Genomic DNA, 22,550 nt, shown 5'->3' on the forward strand with positions numbered 1-22,550 from the left:
AGGCAACCTTTGCTCATCACCTCTCATAAGGAAGCAACACCATTAAGTCTTTAATTATATAATGCCAACATATTTTTAAATCAAAACAATTTCCTTATTGTTTGGTTGAAATGAACAGTGATACAGGGAAGAAATGTGTTTGTAATGAGGATGGTGTCTTCTGAAGGAGTTTGATGGAATGAGAGAAAAATCTGAGTGTCACCATGTGCTGATGAAACGAGAGGCCAGAAAGTGTCTCTATCAGAACATCTCCTGTACACACACAGAGGAGGAAGGACATTCAGGAAGGAACTCCCTGGTGCTCCATTTCTAATGTATCATGGGGGAAAATCAACAAGTTTCCTTGCTGCTTCTTGGGAATTGTGATTAAGGAGAAGTGTTCAAGCAAGTGCACCACTTCTGAGTCCCAGTACTATGCCTGAAAAAATGTAGGTAGCCTAAGAAAAACGATGTAGACTTTGTAAATAGACACCATGGAAAGACTGCTAGTTAGCCTGCGAACTCCAACAGTGACCTTTTAATGAATGTATTGAACAGCGATGAAGTCACACTTACCCTGGCTTTATTTCAGGAGGTTTAGGTAAGGGCTTCAGAAATCCTTTTTTCCCAACTAGCCAATATGTGTCTTCTACTCCTTTACCCTAAAATAAAAACAAAGTCTGGATAAAGAGCAGTTTTTGGACCACCCTCTGCTCAATATATGATTTTGTTACTGGGTTTCTGAGGGCTTCATATATATCCCGAGACAGAGTATGGCTGGAAATCTTGGGCTCTCCTTTGCAATGGTTCAAGGATAATTTTAATTTCACAGAATCACAGAATCACAGAATTGTCTAGGTTGGAAGAGACCTCAAGATCATCGAGTCCAACCTCTGACCTAACACTAAATGTCTTTAAGGACATTTCACTGTCCTTAGAGAGAAGGCCTTGTTCAAACTGCACAAATGAGTCTCACTAACTTGGGTCATTGAAACTATATAACTTAATAGAAAAGAGAAGCTACAAGATTTCTAATCATCTTATTTTGCAGTATTAACATCAATAATAGAAAGACTTCACAGCTGCTGCTGGGATGACTATCAGAATAATCACTTCCTCTCCCTGCATCAATAATTTAACTTTTGAAGTGAGATACATCTGATGCAAGGTAGACAACTGTATCAGAGTCAATCATCCTTGACTGGAACCAGTGGAGGAGAACAGATACTTCTAAGGTGACATTCATCCTCACAGAAACTGGACACTGAAAGTAAATCAGGTTAATAATTTCCTGAAGTGCCAATTTACCTTCACTGCCTATGTAAAGGTGTCTTTCAATTGAATAAACCTTGAATAGCTACCTGATATATCCAGTTGAAGCCACACAAACTTGGGTGACATGATTCCACTTTTCATAAAAGATTGTTGAGAGAGCTGGGGCAATATTCATACTTTCTCCTGGAGGTGTTTAAGGTAAGCAAACCTCCAACTTCTATTGACTACATAAGGGGAGAAGTGATGTTTTGAATTATTTAGTTTGTCTGGTTTAAAGACTGTGAAAAATAGCATCTTCTGTCATTGGTGGACTAAACAGAGTTCTAAACTTTGGGAACATTTCTGGCTGAAAACTAGTTAAATTTTGAATGCTAAGAGGTATTCTTGTGATCTCAAAAGTCCTTATTTCATAGAGTGAGTGGATGGTCAATAGCGGAATGTACCCACTTTGTCCTTTATGGGTAAGTTGAAGATACTAATTCATGTAAATATTTGTAAACCTCCGTCATATGGATACCTTTAGGCAAGCAAGTCACCAGGTACCCTTTGTAAGCATGAGAAAGAAGACTGCACTTCTAGATTCCATTGTGTTTCCTCTGGCTTGTTCTGAATTTAGGTTAGAGGTTGGACTCGATGATCTTGAGGTCTCTTCCAATCTAGACAATTCTGTGATTCTGTGTGATTCTGTGAATGTCCACCTTGGAAGGATGCTGCACTTGTACCTACAGTGCTCTCATTGACAGAGAAAACAGAGCTCAGGTGGAGATGCACACATACACTGTAGATACTAACTTTAGAACAAGTGACCCCTTGCCTTTATATGTGTCTTTTCAACAAAATCCCTTATACCTTTGTCAGCCCCCATGATTACATAATACCTCAAAAACAAAAACAACAACAAAACCAACAAAAAACACCACATGCTTTGGAATCATGGAATTTTTCTAATGAATTACCCCCTTCCTTCTTCCTCATGGTATTTATCAACCTCAAGAGGCAAAATAAGCTCTTTCTGAATGAGGAATACAGTTGCCTCATACCCTGAGCGTTCTTCCTTCTCTCTGCCAGTATTTTGCACTTCTCTGATAACCACTGAAAGACTGGTAAATTCTACTAAGGACCTTATTTTGCTATGGTTCCCTCCCTGAGAATGAGCAGTCTTATTGCAACCAGTGGCTTTTTGTTGTGTGTATAGTATTACTCAAGGATGATGTTAAAATGAAACAGAGGGTGACAGAACTGGGCTTGACTAATAGGCAGAATTTGATATCCTGCAGAACTCTGTCTGCGTGGCGGTAGCTGGCAGGGGTAAGAATTTTGGTATGTGATCTAAGGTTCAGATAAACTCTCCCTATAAACTTCAGAAACAAGGACCAGGAAAAAAAATAACTTGGGATAAGACCTTTACCTTTTCACTCACCCTCTCCACCAGGAATCTACTCACAACAGAAGATTTCAAATGAGAATGGCATTGTTAAATGCTTTCTCTTTTGCCACCAACTTTTTCAACAGTTTTTTCTCCTTCCAATTTTCAGAACAAATAGTTAGATACAAAACATACATCTGTGTGCTTGACACTGTGGATTTTTCCATGGTCCTTCAAGAATTACCTCACTTACTGAAGCAACCGATGGGGAATGTTTTGGGAAGGACCGCATGGAAGAGTTGTGGATAAAGGTCAAACAAAGTTTAACATGAAAATTCCGTAAGTAGGAAGATTCCCTTATGAAGCATTTCACACGGCCCTGGCCTTCTTACCTTCAGTTCTGTTTTTCCCCTAGGTACGATTTCATAGCCTTCATTTAGACTCCGAAGTGTATCCACTGTACTTTGGCTGACATGAATTCTGTAAGCTGGGAATGGAAAGCAAAACAGATGGATCAGTCTACTGCTCACACACTGTGAACCCCCCACTACTTTATACACGCAAGGAAAAATTCTCCAAGCCATGCTGGCATGAAGATGTTGTAGCTGTGTGGTGTTCCTTGACTCAGAGTGTGATGCTGATGGATTGGGTCCTCCAGGTAAGGCTGTAACAAGCACAGGTCAAGAGGAGATCTACAATGGGGACTTCGTGGGGAAGAACGCCAAACAGAGTAAGCATAGGAAGTCCAGCTCTTCACAAAGATAGCAAACGGTGTTTGAGCAGCAGTGCTGGCTGCAATGAAGAATGTCTTTTTTAATACCTATTGCCACGGTGTAATGAGGCAGCAAGAAAGAAAAGAAAAATAACCAACCAAAGTCCTGCTCCAGACAGGCAGCATCATGTGAAAAACAGGTGCTGGGATTAAAAGCAAAGAGATGGAGTTTGCAGCGAGACATAACAAGAACGTGGCTATATATGTAGATTTAACTAGAATTTTCAGTAATTTATTCCACCCAGAGCTGCCATTAACATTTTATGCACAAAAAGGGCAAAGGCAGAAATCTTTATCAAATTCCCATCTCCCCAGTTTGTTTTATATCCATTGCTGGAACTCACTGAAATTTGTTGTTGTGCAATTGATTTGAACACCCAGGAAATATTCCTAAAATACTTTCCCCCATAATAGTTGTATTATTTTATTGTTGTAGTTGATCAGAATGATCAGAAAAAAGAATATCAGCTTAAAGGAACTGATACAGAGGAACACCACAGCTTTGATCTACATTTCGTGACACAGTAAACTACAGTCTACCTATTACTGTGTATCTACAAGTTTCTATTAATGTACAAAGATCTTGTTTCTGCAGTGTTAGCAGGTTCCAGTCTCAGACTTTGCATTTCCAGGGGTCTAAACCTTGAGAATTTTCAAATATCTCCTTTCTATTAGTACTTCTTCCTTTCCACTGCTTTCCAAATTCTGTGCATGCCTCTTAAAATAAGCCAGACATAATCATAAGAGAGACAATTTTCCTTAATTAATTATGGGTGTAATTGTTAGTCTTAATTAGACTAGTTGAAATTACTAGTTGAACTAGAAGTGTGATGGCTATGTGACAGAAAAAGAAAAATTCTTATGTGACATATATATTACAATGTATTTCTAGCCTGGCAAGTCCTCAAGATTTCAGTATTAAATATCACAGACTTCCTGTAGTTTGTAAACTAGACATATTGGCTAATCTCTTAGAACTGTTGAGAGTGTCAAGAGCAAGGGTTAAAACATGTGAGAGACTTTGACTTTGGAAAGCAGCTTGTTCTGATGGCCTGAACATCAAAAGCCAATTGAAATCTCACCCAGGGCCCTGACACTGCTGTCCCTAGCTGTCCACTGTGTCACCCACAGTTCAGCCACTATGGTTTTGAGGTCAATGTTTAAGTCAAGGACACCAGCAGAAAACAGAGCTGTTTATGCATATGACTGAAATGCAGATTAATATTCCACTTTTGTAACTGGAAGTCTTGGGAAAATAATGGCAAGGACTTGAGGGAACATCAACCCATCAAGACACTAAGAAAACCCAAAGGGGAAGGGAATCTTAAGGATTTCGTTAGGACCTGCCACCACTTGTTCAAAGAGTTTCTACTGCTGATACCTGAAGCCATCACAAAATATGCCAGTAAGCCAGTAAGGTAGGTGCATTATTTACTGAACAAGAACAGCTCTGAATGAAAGGTCCTCAGCACTGACCAGTCTGAAAGCAAGATACAACTAGCTGCCCCCATGGAAGGAAAATCTAGGTCAAGATTCGTGTTCATTTGGGTTGAGGGGATCCAAATCAAAGGACTGTAGCTAGAATGCAGGGTGTGAGTCACACTGGTCACTGGACCAAACTGAACATTTTTTTTTGAGATTTTGCAGGAAAAGAGAATAAAACTAAATGATCTCTTTGTCTTAAAGACCGTCTGAGGGCAAAGCTGACACCCTCCCCTTCAGACTGCTTTTAATTTCGTCAATGGACTTGCCCCTTTCTGCAAAGCTGATTCAATTGTGATGCCTACAGCTAAAGATGCACATTTTGTCATCTCTCCTGAGAATTTTGTCAGTCACCCACCCCAGGCACTGTCCCAAATACTCACGCAGGCCTGTGGACTCCATCCGCGATGCTGTGTTCACTGTGTCTCCAAAGAGGCAGTACCGTGGCATGGTCAGACCTACAACGCCTGCCACACAAGGCCCTGAAAGACATAACCCAACTGATAATACTGTACAATGGGGTTCACTCCTAGGCAAATCTCATCCTCCCTTCTGATATCCAAAAATTTCCACTTGGGAATACAGGAGAAGGATTTTTGAAGTTGTCATTGGCCTTCATGCTTGCTACAAGTAGTCAAAATACAGTCATTTCTCTGAATTGAACAGTGGTGATTTATGCCTAATAGAGTTCTTCTTGTCTCAGTTCATTGTCATCTGGGACAAATTAATTCAGAGTTCATGGAGGCTCAAGGACTGTTGAAATCTCATTTTAAAATTCATCTCTGACCTCCTTTTCCATCTGACAAAGCTGAAGCTGAGATCCTGTGACATGCCCTGTGTCCCAGTGAATCAGGACTCAGAGTCAGCGTTAGGAATCAAGAGATGCTGGCAGCACGCTGGACCACCCTGTGTCCCCTCCTTGGAAAGGAAGACATCATTAGCTTGCCTGTCTAGCCAAAAGTTATTTATTTTTCCTCTCTCTCATCCTTTAGACAAGATCACTCCCTTCCGAGTAGCTCCCAAAGAACTGGTGCCAAGTTTTCAGCGAGAGCTATGCATGTAGGATTCACTTGAAGATGCACATACACAGAATGTAAAGTGTGACAGCCAAGCAGCATAGACAAGTGTCATCTGGGCGCTTGGATCAGCTAATGTTTGGACTGGGCTCTGAAGGATGAGATGCTAAATTTCATCACCCACATTCTGCAGTATCAGGCTTGCAAAATAAACACACGCACATCATACACACACACAAAAAAGAATATTCTCAGTAACATTAGGAGATGCGGGATATATGCAAGAAAAGGCAGGTCTTTTTTTTTTTTTTTTTTTTTTTTTTTTTATATATTGAATGCATTTATGACATATGTCTTTTCAGGCTCTGCCTACCTACCTCCTCAATGTCATGATCCTTCTGCATTATGATTTCGCAAAAATAATATCTAGGAAAACTTTTGTCATGCAAAGTTACAAGAGTTGTGAATGTAGTACATCATCAACAATATTTAAAGGTATGTTATATATAAGGTTTTCATAAAACAAAAAGTTTTAGGTTAAAATGTTTTAAAAATAATTGTAGCCTAATTTAGAAGTGAGATCAGTTACTCGTTTGCTGCTGGGTATTTATCACAAAGTAACAAAGCAAGTAATTTATCTGTGATTTTAACCTCCTTTGCCACAAAAACTGTTTCCTCATATAGTTTTCAGATGTATTTTAAGGAAAATGAAACTCCACCAGGGCACACACACAAAAACTTTAACTTTAACCTTAACCTATATATACATGTATGCATGTATGGAATCAAAAGCACTCTGATATATACCACACTTGTAAAGCTGAAAGTTATGGAGGACTTTAGAAGAACACCTATTGCTATGATCTCTGAAAAAATGTTACTTCATCAAAGGAAATATTTTTATACAACTTACAGAGGATGCAAACTGAGAGGATGCAAATTGAGAGGAAAGACTGATTTTAACTCCTGTCTGATGAGACATCACTTACTCAAAAACTGAAAAATAGAGAGGAAGAATGCTTTATACCACAAGTGTTACAAGGACTTTTCAACAGCATGCCTGGATGAAACAGCATGCAGGGAATGCTGCAGATCAGGAGGACTTGGTTTAATGCTTTTACTGCCAACAACATGCTGTGCAACCTTGGAAAACTCACTGCCCTTCAGAGTCTCTTCTAATTTAATTCTCACTCTTACCAGTACTCTCTACTTTTGTTCAAGTTCTTCAGGAGAGGAGCAATATGCACTAGAGGAAGATTTTTCAGGGTCTGGTTTTGGCAGTCTAGACGCCTCTATAGCACAATTGTAAAGGCACTGCTGATGCTGCTGGGTTAAGGACATAATGCATCTGTAACTGGTCCTTAATGTGTACTCACTATGGCATACAAAAGGGTCTTGTTGGAGACATTATAATTCATACTTCAAAAAGAGCTTTCCCTGAGAAAATACCGACTAGCCCAGCATCATCTGGGTAATGGCATGGTGCTGCACTCAGAAATCTCAGAAAGGATCAAAGCTCCATCTGTAATAGATGTTACCAAGATGCAAATAAATGGCCCTTGATGAAACCGAGCTTTTACTGAGGAGGATTTGATTCTATTTTAAGAAGCACAAATTGAGGTAGCTGAGCTCCAGCTGTAGTTGGTGGAGGCCAGGTCAATGCAGTTAACCGAGCTGTAAAGAACCTCTCTGCTCACCACAGAGAAGGCTCCTGCAGCTGAACAGATCTCCAAGGCCCTCTTATCATGTCCGCCAGATCTCCACCAACCACACAGACAGTGCAGGCCATTTAACAATCCTGGAAACACCTCCACGAAGCCAGGCTGAGAGAGCTGGGGGTGGTGGGCCTGGGGAAGAGAAGGCCCCAGGGGCAGGAAAGCTGGGGAGGGACTCTTGGTCAGGGCTGGGGGGACAGGACGAGGGGCAGTGGCTGGGGGGGAGGCTTCAGGAAGAAATTGGGAAGAAATTCTGCCCTCAGAGGGCGCTGAGGGCCTGGCCCAGGCTGCCCAGAGGAGCTGGGGCTGCCCCAGCCCTGGCAGCAACCAAGGCCAGGCTGGGGGGTGCTGGAGGGGGCTGGGGGCAGCCTGGGCTCGGTGACATGTCCCTGACCATGGCAGGGGGTAGAATTAGATGATCTTTAAGGTCCCTTCCAACCCAAACTATTCTATGATTCTAATATCTCTGTAACACTTTGCTTATTACCTTGACCTCCCTTTGCAGAAAGTGATTAATTCAAAGCCAACTTTGCGATGTAAGCGTGACAAAAGGACTTCTCAGTGTTGAAAGCATCCCAAAGTTTGTTCACTTGCTGCCTTCACTGCCTGTGTGTGTTCCCCCCTGTCTAGACAGCCTCAGCAAAGGGCTAACTAAAACTTCCAGATACCAATCTCCCACAGTAACAAGTTCAGAGGAAACCAGACACCCCGTGACGTGAATGCTCTGGTCCTAGTTGTTTAATTATACAGGTTCTCCAGTTTGTTTTGAAATGGCGCTTTGCCAGGGCTTAAAGGGTCAGTTAATGAGCCATGCTGGCTCAGCCTCTGCAGCAACCATCAGTGGTGCCGTGGAGGTTAATAAGCTTGATCAAAACGCAGGGCTACCTGCCAGAGAGCCTGACCGATAAACAGACCCCCTTAGGCCTCCATGGGGATGCTTGTCTTTTCACCATCTCCTCCCCCAGCCATCCAGCCTCAGCCCAGACAGAGCTGGTGTGGAAACAGCAGAGTCAGCTGAGTTTTCCTGGACCAGCAGTGGAGCTGAGAGGGGAGAGCCAAGAATCCAGAGTGCATTTAAAGCAGGGGAGGAACTGCAGACCAAACACCGGTCTTCTTGTCCTCCGCCTTCCCCACGCATTGCCATGAGCAGGCCATGTGCATGGGCCAGCAGATGTTCCCAGAGCTGCAGCTCTCCACTGTGGTCAGAGAAGACACAGCAGCCAGGAGGGACGTGGGCAGCCCACTCTGTAATGGCATTTCCTGCTTTTTCAGAGGCAGGATCACAAGCTCTTCTCTGCACCACTTTCCAGAGGGCAGCTGGCCCACAAAGCTGGTGGTCACACCCATTCTCCATCCTTTCCAGGGTGGTTAAATTGTTAGCCAAGCCCTCCTCTCCCTGAGCATTTCCTCAGTGCTTTCATGATGCTGGTGATTCCCTCTTCATGTTTCTTTTCTCAGGAGAAATGGGGTCTAGGGTTAATCAAACTCTGATGTCTTAGAGGTTCAGAGAACTGTTTTGCCTTGGAACATGAATTTCTTGCTGCTCCCATGTCAGCTTGACATTGACAGATCTGTGCAAAATAAGATCTGGCTTCTGCTTCTTTATAAAAAGAACACCAACTCCTTTCCCTCTTCCCATACCCTACACAACAGCTCATAGCAGCACCGGTTTCCAGACACCATAAAAACATAACTGAAAAAACTGTCCATAAAAACAACTGAAAACATAACTAACCCCCTGCACACATCGCCTAGGGATAGATTTTTGGCTGGTTGCATGGAAGGCACATTGCAGAAGTGCTGTCAACAGGCAGCAGCAGATGTTGCACACTGAATTCTTCTCTTCCCATGTTGAAAATGTGCTGATGTGGCTCCAGAGGTTCTTGCTCTGGGCAAGACAAGCTGGGGCCATAGACTCATCTGATTTCTACAAGAACGTAAAACTCACAGTGTCTGCAATCATCCCCTAACATTCAGGACTTCTGTAAAGGGTCAGCTGAGACTCCCATATTGCGAAGAAAACAATAAGGAAATGAATTTTCAGAGACAGCTCCAAAAGAAGAAGCTATATGGTCTAGGAGATATGAAATATTGATTTTAGTTCTGCTCAAGCCACAGCTCTGTTCTCGGGGTATTCTGTGTGAGATACTTCCTTTGTTCTTGTTTCCCTTTACAACAGGGACAGGATATTGACTTCTGCAAAACACTTGCAGTGCCACAGCTGCAAGAATGTGGGCATTATTAGATAGGCAGCAGGATAAAAAAAAACAACACCCTGTAATACTGGATCAGACTGCTGGACAGCCTTAATCATTATTCTGCTTCTAGCAACAGCCAGTACCTGGTACTTTAGAGGAAGAAGCAGGAAGTCCAACGATGAACTGCTGGGAGAAATTTATTAATGGCTGACAGTGGTATAAAATTATGAAGGTTCATATTTCTACAAAACATACAGACTCTGATAACAGCAGCTGTCTTTTCCTCCATTTAAAATCCCAATCCATTTAAAATCATATGCTTTCAGTTATATGATGACTTCAATCTTTCTGGTTTTGTTGTTATTTTGGAGTTCAATTACACTTTGTATTAAAAAACAAACAAGCAAACAAAAAAAACATTTCTTTTTAAACAAGCTACTTTTTTTTGTTAATTTAATAGATTATGACTTCTGTATTAGAGATAGTTTACTTTCTTTATAGCATAACTTGCTTTTTATATCTGTATCATATATTCTTCCAGTTACATCCTACCTACAATAAACAATACCAATCTCTTCATTCACTATATATGATGGCTTTTCTATGCATTTCTTTTTTTTCATTTCAGAACAGAGTTACAGACATTTTGTGGATGTCTCCATATCATACCAGTGAAAATACTACGGCACATCAAAAAGCCACACTTACAATGCAACCCTTGGGACTAACATTTCTGATGTAACTCCTGACAGTGATGGAATACACAATTTCTCCCCTTAATGACACTGAGCCACTTTTCTGCTTTGTGTTTGCACTTTCATTTTAATGCCCTTGTTGCTATGGAAGATTTTTAAACACCTTCTAAAGGTATCCAGTTTCAGGGTGAGCAGGAAGAAGGCATTCAAAGCTGGAAATATAATTGTGCAGGAGTTCTTTGATGTTTAGGTGCAGGCAAGTGCTGCTGCCTACCTGTGTGCAGCCCAATTCGTATCCTGAGGGGGATGTCCGGCATGTGTCTCATCTTGAATGTTCCCACTGAGCTGAGGATGTCCAGGGACATGTTGGCTATCTCAGCTGCGTGCTTGTTTCCATTCCGTTTTGGGAGCCCTGAGGCAACCATGTAGGCATCACCAATTGTCTCTACCTAGCATATACCGTGGCATTAAAAAAAGATAAAAATTGAAGTTGGGAAAGAGCAGTAGAATCAAATTTTGTGAGTGCGTGACTCAGCAATGATTTGATCCTCATCCCTGGGTACTCTCACCTTGTAAACATCATGATTTCCAATAACAGCATCAAACAGTGTGTAAAGGTCATTTAGGAGGTCAACTACTTCGATAGGTTCACTGAGGGCTGAAATGGTTGTGAAGCCCACGATGTCACTGAAGTAGATGGTGACCTGGTCAAAATACTCAGGCTCCACAGTGCCACCAGTCTTGAGCGCTTCTGCCACTGATCTGAAATAATAACACAAAGAAGGTGACAGGGCAAACGCCCTTGTAGCACGCCAAAGAGCTCAGACACCCTTGCCCTAGTATGCCTAAAAGATCTTCCAATAAATTGAAGGATCTTTACAGCTGTAATCAGTACTGATGAAAGTTTCTTGCTTTGATTGAAAGGGGCTTGCCAAAACCAGTGATCTGCCCTGCAACTTGCTCAACAGTGGGGAATACTTTTGCCCAACCCAGCTATGTATTGTCAAAGCACTCTTTGCCATCTAAAATAGCAGTACTTACGGAGGAAGCATTTGCGATAGGAGTTTCTCTGTCTTCTGTTTTTCAATCTCTAGCTCTTCTGTCCGCTCCCTGATTAAATCTTCCAGGTTGCTTGAATACTGCTCAAGCATTCTGAGCATTGAGTCAATGATGTTGGTCTTCTTGCCTTTGTTGATGGTTTTGAACTGGAAAATCAAACTGGAGAGTTATTTCCCTATCTCATTACATCATTACAGCACTCTAAATTTGGAAAGAAACCAAAAGCAAGCACTCATTTTAAAGTCACAATTCTGTAATACAGGTTTTACCAATGACAAAACTACATTAGTAATGAAAAAGGTAAAGTGGATGGTGAAGTTGTGCCACTAACTATGGAAACTGTCTAGGGGCATATTGCTTCTCTAGTAACTTTCAATGAGGCTCAAGTGCAGCACCACTTCCAATGGGATGACAGCATGTATCCAACCTCCTGCCATGGACATCCTTGACCATCCTTTCCATGCAGAAATTCTTCCTAATACCCAATCTAAGCCTCTCGTGGTGCAACTTGCTGCCATTTTCTCATGTCCTGTCACTTGAAACCCAAGAAAAGCGACCAACACTCTCCTTGCTACAACTTGCTTTCAGCTAATTGTAGAGGGTGATGGCCTCCCGTCAGCCTCCCTTTCCATTCAGAGGTCAAAATTCCAGGGCATTGGAAATTCTTACTTTTGTTGTACTGGTCTTAATTTTGCCTGTGCACACAGGCATGTATGTGTACTGCCACCCCCAACCACAATATGTTGTGCTATCTCCTCTTGACCTGAAACTGGGCCTTGGAACCATTTGGATAATCTGTGGACTCACGTATTGTATTAGACTCAAGAATGAAGTCACATGGGTGTGAAATTAATCACAGCATCGAAGAATTGGAAGGTAAAAATGATGGAATGATGGATATTATATTTTTTAGTTTGACCTTAAAAGAGTATAGGAATGGCATTACTGGATCAGACAAAAGATTTATTTATCCATGATAGTGAACAGTAACAGGTATCTGGGAAAGATGTTCAAACAGGGTTAATGTACAATCATGTTTCCCTGGGATGTGCACCCAGCCTCCACCAATTTGAAGTTTTTGAAGCTCAGAGACCTTCTATATCAAAAATTGTCTTTGTGTTTAACAGCCTTTGGTGAGTTTTCCTTTCATGAACTGCCTTTAAATACTTGGAATCAACCTGTAGTAACAAGTTGCCCAGTTCATATACATGTATGTACCATGTGAGGAAGCACTTCCTTTTGTTTCTTGGAGTTTTGTTTATTTGCTCCTTTTATTTGATGTTCCTAGTTCTTATATTATGAGCAATGGTAAACAGTTATTACCTAATCTCCTTTTCTATAGCAATCAGGATTTGATATTTTTTTTTCATATCTGCCCTCAGTTGCCTCATCTCCAGGCCAAAGAGTCTTAAACAATTAAACCATGGTCTTAAACCATTCATCCTTGTTTTGGCACCAAAGGCCATTCAGTTTTGTTCAGTTTGCTGTCAGTTTGGGATCTTACAAATCTTCTTGAGATTGAGGCCAAGAAGAAAAAAAAAAAAAAAACACACACACACACACACAAAAAAAAAAACACTTTTCTCTATGAAACTTTGTAGGATCAAGCAACATATTGATCTGAAGGAGACATAATTCACAGCTCTTTGATCTCCATGAGACCATCAGAACAGGTATACTGCAAATGTGATGACACCAAGACCATTTCTTTCCTGCTTTACATCCCGTGTGGTGCTCCCACTGAAGTCCAACTTCAGGACAAGCTGTAAGATGTGCATAAAGCATAAAACAACCCAAGAGTAAAGGCAAGAGTAGAGCTCTAGGACTTTCTCAATCACTTCTTGAGACCTTGCTTGCAAAAATTAATTAATTAATTAATTAAAATAAACCAAACCATTTTCCTGGCAAGTAAAAACAAAGGACTGCACCTACTGCTGTGTTCACTGACCTTGTGAAATATCTCCTCAAAGGTGGGACGTCGTTCAGGGGCTTCACCCCAGCATTGCTTCATTACCTGGATACACTCCAGGGGGGCCATCTCAGGGGCTATGTTTGGGCGGCACAAGGGAGGGGGTTTCTTCACCTTCTTTATAATTTCTGTGACAAAGAGAAGAATCCAAAACACACGGTGAAATGGGGGCTGAGAGCACAGGCTTCTTCGTCCCTGCCTTGCTCATTCCTTCACCATCACTATTATTTCTCACAACCCCATGGCTGTGTCAAATGAGACGGGGGTTTCCTGCTTTCCTCTGTCAGGAGTCTCTTGGAGGATTTAAAAGGCAAGAAATTCAATTGCCTTCTTGTCCCTGGAGAGACAGGTTACAAGCAATAAAGTGGCTGGATGGGGGAAGCTTGTGTGACAGATCGATGTGTGAACCTTCAGGCTTATATTTAATGAAATTGCCTCCGACTCTCTCCATCAGGATTTGTGGTCCTCTAAGAGATTAGAGAGTTATGTCCAAGCCCAGACAGGAAGGATACCAGCCACTGACGCTCCATTGTTAACTGGGAACCAGTACGTAGGAGGTTGATGGGAATGGAGGCAGAAGAAAGTATTTTAAGAGGGAGAGCTTGGGTTCAAAACAACATCTGGGAAGTGACTCCCTGGCTAGAGGTGAAACCTAATGAATGCCTGGCTCACAGGTCCTGAGAAGTCAGTCCTTGAATCTGCAGTTTTTAGATAAAGCAGCCCTACAGCGAAGGAGCTGAGCTGTGGGTTTCTTTGGCAGCTGGAATATGGATGGGAGAGTGTGACGTCTGAACCCAACCCTGACTTCAGCTTAGGTATTTCTTGTTAAGAATATCCTGGAGGAAATTGTTGTTGTAGCTCCCTCTTCCCTGCCCTTGCACTTCACTCCTAATCCCACATTAGCAGCTTGCACTCCTGCAGCCACACCGAGGTGACTGGGGAGCTCACTGCAAGCCACAGCCCTGAAACTTCAGGGAGGTTTTCAGAGACAGTGTTGTTTTTTTTTTTTTTTTCTTTTCTTGTTGTTGTTTTTTTTTGTTTTGTTTTGTTTTGTTTTTGTTGTTTTTTACTGCTTTTTAGCCTGACTTTGCAATTTGAACTGAGAAGATACCTTCAGGGAGCCAACCTTGCCTCTGAAAAAAAGTGTAAGGTAGAACTCTCATGTTCCTGCATAAAAAAAAAAAGAAAGAAAAAAAAAAAAAACAAAAAACAAAAAACTGTGATTGTTTTTGAAGGTTTCATCTTGTGAAGTGCAGAGCAGTCATCTGGAGTGAAAACCACCCTCCTTCTGGCAGAGACCCTGCATTTCCACAGCTGTTACGGTGAGTACCAAGAGCTTTTCAGCGTTGACAGCTTACTTTAAAGCTCCTTGGACCATCCCACCAGTCTCCACCAAATGAATTAACCAAAACACCTGGCTAAGTATTTCCAGGGGCAGCCAAGGGGAAATGCCTTCTGCAGAGAGTTTTAAAGTTCACACCATGTACAAAAGCTCCTTGAGGATTAGGAAGCAATGAATAGAAATTTATCATTTTATCAGGTCTGGGAATTGGAGTGCACTATGTTCAACATCTACTGGGGGTTCCTCTAGGGGTCCAGGAGGGAGAACACCTGCAAATCACATCATAGATTGCATCATAGTCCACCTCTGAATTACACCATAATCATCATTGTCACTGCATTGCAGCAGCAGCTTGGACCACTGCCGTTTTTCCAGGCACCAAATGGCCATACCCCACCTGGGGACTGTCCAACCTAAGTGGGTTTACAATGGGCATTCACTGAAATCAGCTCTTTTCTGACTCTTCTCAACCCCCCTCCCTGTCCAAGTGCTGTGACTTGACCCTGATTGCAGTGTGTTTGCTCTTCCTATGCCCTCCCAACAGGGTTTGAACAAACGTGAGCTGCACCATGAACAGTTCCCAAGGAAATCACCTATTTGCTATTTCTGATCCAAGCTGCCTTCAGTAGAAGTCACCAGGGTCATGATGCATCACTTTGATCTCTGCCGAGGAGACAGAACCCCTTTAAATGGGGAAGCAATTAAGGAAAAATAGATGGGTTGATGGACAAAACAGGAAAAAGACATGGCTAGCATGGGGTCCAGCTCAAAAACCTCACCCCTCTTACAACAGACATAAAAGGAATAATGGGTGGGAAGAAACTACAGCAGAGCTGGCCAGCTCTGAAGCATCTAGGGCGGTGACCCAGTGCCCCAACCCCACTAACAGGAGAGATTACTCATAAACCAAGGCTGAGATCAGAAGTGTACATTTTGATGTTCATTACGGATGTTTTATTGAAAATATACTTTTGATTTTTTTTTTCACTGAGAATGGTCATGAGATTGAGACGTCACTTTCACGGCAACATTTTACCCAAGGGGCTTGAGCAGACTTCTTGTGAGTGCTCTGTGTAAAGCCTTAAAACTGAACAGAAATCATGGCCTACCTTCAGCTGAGAGGTCTGACGTGCAGTATGGTGGGCCCCGAACAACCACTTCTTGCAGGATAATCGCGAAGCTGTAAATGTCTCCTTTGAATGTGCCTTTTCTGCGCATGTCAGGGTCCCTCAGCAACTCAGGGGCTGTCCAGAGCAATTCTAAAAAAAAATCAAGGGCATCAAACTTCTTATACTTGGGCTCGGACTTGCTAATTGCAGTGATTCTCCCCATATTTAAATGCATACTTCATTTCAGTCATTTGAGAAGAGGTGGAAACATATTTCATTGGTTATTGAATCTTTTATTTCTTGCAATGTGTTAGAAATACTAAACTTCCATACTGTTGAGAAATTTTCCAAATTTCACTCTACCTTTTAAAAAAAAATCTGCTGTACCAATAATTTACATTGTATAACAGTAGTCCTGAATTTCTGTATAAGAAGTCATCTGACCAGTGTCAGAAGTTTTAACTATTATTTTTTGTTTGTTTGAAAAAACATCACTCAGACAAAATGCTGTTGCTAAAGCTTGGGTTTCTTGTTACAGGTGCTGTTTATCAATGACGAAAGAGTTAATAAAGTATTTTACGTAGTTCTCAGATGAAAGCAGTTTCCATCACAGAAGTTTGTGGCAGTCTGAAGTATGACCAGTCTTTATAGTCCTATACTTCAAGTGATGAAAGACATAGTTGGAAAAAACATACCCAGACTTATCAGGAAATGATTTTTTTTCAAACTGGGATTTTGTTACCCTGGCAGCTGTGCACTGTGGGCAATGGGAATACAGAAATTTTCAGGTACTGCAATACATATAATTAAAGTAAGGGAGAAGAAGATGGGTCTTCTGTCAGCTTACATAGCTGAGGTAATGTATAGAAACCAAATCTTGTGATAGAGGGATCAAAGCACTACATGCCACTTGAAACCAGCTTTCTAGGATAAGCTGGGATACAATAGGAATTCAAGATGAGTGCTTGCAATTTCTTTTCACCCGGAAATAAATCTCATCAAAATCTTCAAACTCGGTCCCTTGAGATGCTGTCCCTAAGAGGTGGTAATGTCATGTGGCAGCCTTTGGTGACTGGCATGTGAAGGACCTATTTCAAAGAGACTGTTTCAGATAAATTAGTTTTTTTGTTTTATTTTGTTTTGTTTTGCTTTGTTTTGTTTTTGTTTGTTTGTTTTGTTTTGTTTTAAAAAAGGCTCTTTTTATCTCTTTTTATTTGGCTTAACATAAAACTTCAAAGATGGGGTTGGAGCTAAGAACGTGAAGCCAATTCCACCAGTCAGAGAAATTCAGAATTGCTTCAGATTTGAGGTGCACTTAAACCCTTCTCCAATTACAAAAAGCTTGAGCTCTGTCACTACTTACAACAAAATCTCTTTCCATTACCACGACACTCTGCTATAAACCTTTGGGAAGTCTGAAAAACTTTGCATGTTCTTTTCTACAACAATTCATCGTATACTGGTACCTGGATGTTGTGAGATGTAAATCCTCATGTGACCACTGGCTGATAAATCAATGGATCAATATTTCCCCCAAATATTTCCTTAGGGCACCTACCTTCAGGGGGTGGCTGAATATAAGGGCATTTCTGTGCTTCTAAGAGCTCGTTATAACCATAGTCAGTGATCTTCAGCACAAACCGTCCGTCCACAACACAGTTACGAGACTTCAGACGTCCATGGGCAAAATCTCGGTGGTGCAAATACCTAATTCCCTATAAAATACAGAAAAGATTGAGACTATTCTTTGAGACTGTGTTATCCATCAGCGTTCAGAGGCACTAAGCCACTGTGGAGAGCACCAAATACAGCACTGACTCCATGGCAAATGCAGAAGTCAATTAAGATATCATCATCTGGAAGGCTCCAAACTACACAACCAGCATTAATCAGTCCAGGAAACTAGGGGAGAAGTTCAGAAATTGCTTAGGAACAAGAATTTGGCTGCACCCTGAAGTAATACTGAAAAAGACTAGCACCATTAGGAGTCCAATGCCTCCTTCTTTGTAGCCTTAGGACTCATTGCACTCAGAATCTGTACTTTTGGATGAGGTTATGAAGGTGGACACAAGTGGTACCAAATGGTTAAATGAAGGGAAGCTACAGAGGTGGTGAGAGCTGGATGCCCTGGCATCCTCCTCCTCCTCAAAGGAGGAGCAGAAGGTGGGTTTCTGGAAGTATACCCTCTTCAAGTCATCTACCCCGGACTCCTAGTTCATGATTATGGGATAAAAACACAAAGGATATGACTGGAAGTGTGTGAACACTCTTGCAAAGTGACCACAGATGCATCCACCCAGTGGCAGAGGATGCCTATGGTTTGGTTCTGTGCTGGAACCATTTCTGATTTATGACAGGAAAAGGGCTCTGGAAAGTAGGATTTTGTCACCAAATTCACTGTTCTAGGTGATCAGTTCCAGTTTGATGTGTGGTTTTAACCTCTCAGCCTGCTGTTGAGGATGTAGTCCTATTACTCTAAACAGTATTTCTCAGATGGTAACAGAACAAGACTAAGAGGTCTCTACTAAAAACCCACGTATACCAGAATAATTACAGTCGCATTGTTTTTCCCTACATTACTCTTAAAATCTCACAGTCCTGGAGGAAATAGCTATGTCAATCTAAAAATCACATGCTGGTCAGGCCTCAGCAGGAGCAATGGATTTACTTTAATTAGATCCATCAGGAGGGAGGACTTGAACATCCAATCCAGCTTCATATCTTCATTTCTCAGTAGGTCTTCCAGGCTTCCTCGGGAGCAGTACTCTGTCACTATGGCAAAGATGCCACAGTCAGAGAAAAAGCCCAGGAACAGATTCACATTTTCGTGACGCAAATCTTTCATCTGAAACAAGACAGTGAATCACAGGAGACCAAGTCAGCCAGACATCTGCTCAGCATCATCAGATGCCCTTACCATTCCTGTCTTTCCAAACAACCTTTCACACAAGAATGGGGAAGAAAACATTATCTTTGCTGCTTACATTCATCTATCCTACACTTTTTTTTTAAGCTTTGCTCATCTTAGTCTAACCATTAAGACAACAAAAGTAAGATATCAAAGACAAACTGAGCCGCAACGTGTTTTTCTTCAGACAAGCTGGACTGGATTTTTCACCAGGACAAAATGGTTTAGGTGGCGTAAGCCGAGTTCAGCATGTGGGGCCTTGCTTCAGCTCTGGTTTGATCTGAAAAGCAATACCATGCCTGGAGTATCCAAAGTCATCCATCAATGGTGGCTTTGGCTAAATACACTGGTAAATTTGCTGTATTTCTATGCATAATAATGCCATTCATTTGTTAGCAATAACTGCCAACAGCTAATGGCCTTGAATATGGAAAATAAGTGCGTTTGCTTGTCAGCTAATAATAATAGGATAGAAAACTAAACTTTTGAAGGGAGTCTTAGCTGGAAATACAAACCAAATCCCAGAGAAATGCACAGCTATGTCTGTGCCAAACTGCTAGACTGTCAGCAAACAGCACATAAAAATAGCTAGCAGTGCATTACCCCGCCCTGATACAAAATGGTGTGGTTTCCCCCAAACCACTCTGTCTTTGCAGACAACTTTGTTTAGAGGACTCGTTGTACATTTAGTCTTGCACCAGCTCTGAAGTACGATGCCCAGGATGGGCTGGAACACATTGGTCCCTGGCAGGTTTGTCAGATGCAATCCTGCATGGTCCTTTCTCCCAGGTTTAATCAGGCAAGAATTACTGAAAGCCAGGAAGTGTGTTTCAATGGGTATAAACAGGAGACAAGGAGAATAAAAATGCCCTGCTGTTGCAAAGGCCCCCAGACAACCTTCCCTCCGCGTCCCCACTCAGCCCCTGTTCCTACCTTCCTCAGGATGCTGGTGGAGCTTTGCCGCAGATGGTGAATTGCTCCCGTCTCAAATTTTTTCAGCCACACCCAGTCACCCTGTCCACAATACAGGTGGGTGAATGATAGAGCAAGTCTCTGAACAACGTCTAACACTGAGACCTAGATCCGAATTCCAGATCCTTGACTCTAAAAGTGGTTGGGGATTTTCAACGTCCTTGGCAGTAGGTTCTTTCTGTATTGCACCCAAGTGAGAATCCAGAGGAAACACTACAAAAATGGGGTTGAGGCAGGACCTTTACCTAGCACAGAACTTCATAGCTGGAAGTACCTATTAGTATCTAATTAACAATATAAATTATTAAATTAATATTATTAGTATCTAAAAAACAATGATACATTGATTAAAAGAGAAAGTAACCCTCTACAGATTCTCTGGCCTTAATAATCTAGTTTCCTTTGTCTCTTTACAAGAATTGCCATGCCGTTTATCAAAAAGTTGTATTTTTGGAAAGAATTGAGTGAATTTTATTTTATTTTATTTTATTTTATTTTATTTTATTTTATTTTATTTTATTTTATTTTATTTTATTTTATTTTATTTTATTTTATTTTATTTTATTTTATTTTATTATTTATTTTATTTCATTTTATTCTATTTTCACCCTCCGGGGCCATCAGCAGTACTAACATCCCAGGATCTACAGTACTGCAGCCCAAGATTTTCCCCACCTAAGCAGCTCGGTGACCCAAATTAGTGGGAGGCTGTACAGTGTCCATACCTACCTCATACAAAGCCACGTTGGAGGTTTCGTGGGTGGCAGCTGTGCTTTTCAAGGAAAAGGAGCGGGTTGGAGACTTCTGGCTTCTGGTTTCGGCTGCTACACTGTTTGCATCAGTCAGGCTGTCCAAGGTCAGCCTCTGAAAGGCAAAGAAAGCAGATGCAGGACAGTTCACACCTCTGGTTGTGATCCTCCATCCCAGCTCTGCCCAATATATACATGCCATCAATTTAAGCAATGGGATTGCCCCGCAGCAGTCCATAACTAGTGATAGGACCAGAGGGAATGGCCTCAAGTTGTGCCAGGGGAGGCTCAGGTTGGAGATGAGGAGACATTTCTGCTCAGCAAGAGCGGTCAGGCCTTGGGACGGGTTGCCCAGGGAGGTGGGGGAGTCCCCGTCCCTGGGGGTGTTCAAGGAGAGGTTGGACGTGGTGCTTGGGGACAGGGCTTGGTGGTGACATTGGTGGTAGGGGGTGGTTGGAGCAGATGGTCTTGGAGGGCTTTTCCAACCTTTAACTTTCTAACAGCTCTAACATTGTGAGTGCATCTAACCTGAGACTCAAAACCACTCAGCATATGGGAAAATATTTGACGTGCAGGAGGAAATGAGGTATGGGAAAGTGAAGGACCTTCCCAGAGGTACAGGGGTATGGAAATGCCATGCAGAAAACCTGTCTTTGAGGGTCCCACAGGATTAACTGCATGAGTAGAAGGACTTACCTTTTTATGTAGCTCTGGGTTGATAAAGATAAGGTCATCCAGGGTCAGTATTATCTTGTTAGGCCCCCTGAATAACTGGCTGTTCAGGATGCTGTGCCTGGGAGATTGAGAGAGCCACAGTTACCACTTTTAGCCAGATAAGTAGTTTCTGACACCGAATCCCCTGTGTCTGGCTTCACTGCAGTATTAGGAAAGTGCAGTGGTGCTGGACGTGGGTGAAAGCAGAAGACAAGCCAAGATGTCCTGACTTGGACTGAAATCCTCTGAGTCAAACAGCAAGGGTTACCAATTCACAAACAGCAAAATCTTTAATGTCAGAGGGTCTCAGCACAAATAGAGGCCTTGAGTTAATCTGCTTACAAATATGAACTGGAGGTGTATGTAATTGCATACTTTGTTCTGCTTGCATTTCTTTTTCATATCCCCAGCCATTCTGTACTAGGGAGAATAGCAGGATTTATTAGACCAGCCTATCTGGTGAAAAAAACAAACCAGCTTTCAGGCAAACTAGCCTTTCTTAGGGCTGAACCTTTGGTAATTTATAAAAGCAGCCCGGACAACAGTCACCATCCAAGCATGCTAGATGAATATTGTAGCATGGTGCAGTACGAACCCCACAGCAAGCTACCTCCTTGTAATGACTGCAAACTCATAACAGAGGGGAAGTCTGCAAGGGATGAGAGGTTTGTTGTACGTGGCAATGCAGCGTGGAGGTCTTGGAAGCAATATTGCTGAGACAGTGCTCTTCTTCTTGGCCATGAGTGATTATATCAAGCAGAAGACTGTGCTGATTCAGATCTACTTCCAGGATCTGAGCCAGATGGGATGTCTATCGCATACTGTGCAGCACAGGACAAATGTTCTTCTGGCATCTCCCAGGGATGCTGCTGCTTGTTTTCCAAGGGATGACTCTGGACTCCTGGAAAGACTACCAGATTTGCAGAATTGCCTCAGGGGAGATAGGAAATTCAATGTACTTGTCAGAAAAAAAAAGATGTTGCCTGCTACTTGCCCAGCTTCTCTAAAACTGGCATAGCAGGAAAGGATGCACTAGCAAGGACAACACGTTCATGGGCTAGTTCAGACAGTCTTGCACAAATTAATATGAAACATTCCAGATTTTCATGGGTAGTTTTCAGCTGGGATTCATCTGACACTCGGACATGACAGCACTTGGACATTTTGTGGACTCAGGAACAAGATAGAAGTCACACACTACTCTTTCAATGAATGCCAAGGTCTAACACT

General features: G+C 42.0%; 1 protein-coding gene across 1 annotated transcript in view; it reads right to left on the reverse strand.

Moving 5' to 3' along the window:
* GUCY2F (guanylate cyclase 2F, retinal) overlaps positions 1-22,550 on the reverse strand; it is a gene marked incomplete at both ends in the record, with an annotated part of 44,703 nt that overhangs the window by 12,122 nt on the left and 10,031 nt on the right. The window contains 13 exons of the mRNA XM_082784653.1: positions 556-641; positions 3,013-3,107; positions 5,258-5,356; positions 10,773-10,947; positions 11,068-11,260; positions 11,540-11,703; positions 13,506-13,654; positions 15,978-16,127; positions 17,536-17,692; positions 18,646-18,822; positions 19,819-19,899; positions 20,587-20,721; positions 21,303-21,399. Of these exons, the coding sequence (XP_082640779.1) occupies positions 556-641; positions 3,013-3,107; positions 5,258-5,356; positions 10,773-10,947; positions 11,068-11,260; positions 11,540-11,703; positions 13,506-13,654; positions 15,978-16,127; positions 17,536-17,692; positions 18,646-18,822; positions 19,819-19,899; positions 20,587-20,721; positions 21,303-21,399 (1,758 nt within the window). The remainder of the gene's footprint in view (positions 1-555; positions 642-3,012; positions 3,108-5,257; positions 5,357-10,772; positions 10,948-11,067; positions 11,261-11,539; positions 11,704-13,505; positions 13,655-15,977; positions 16,128-17,535; positions 17,693-18,645; positions 18,823-19,818; positions 19,900-20,586; positions 20,722-21,302; positions 21,400-22,550) is intronic.

The sequence above is a fragment of the Aythya marila genome (genome assembly GCF_965140915.1).
Source record: "Aythya marila genome assembly, chromosome: 1".
Lineage (NCBI taxonomy): Eukaryota > Metazoa > Chordata > Aves > Anseriformes > Anatidae > Aythya > Aythya marila.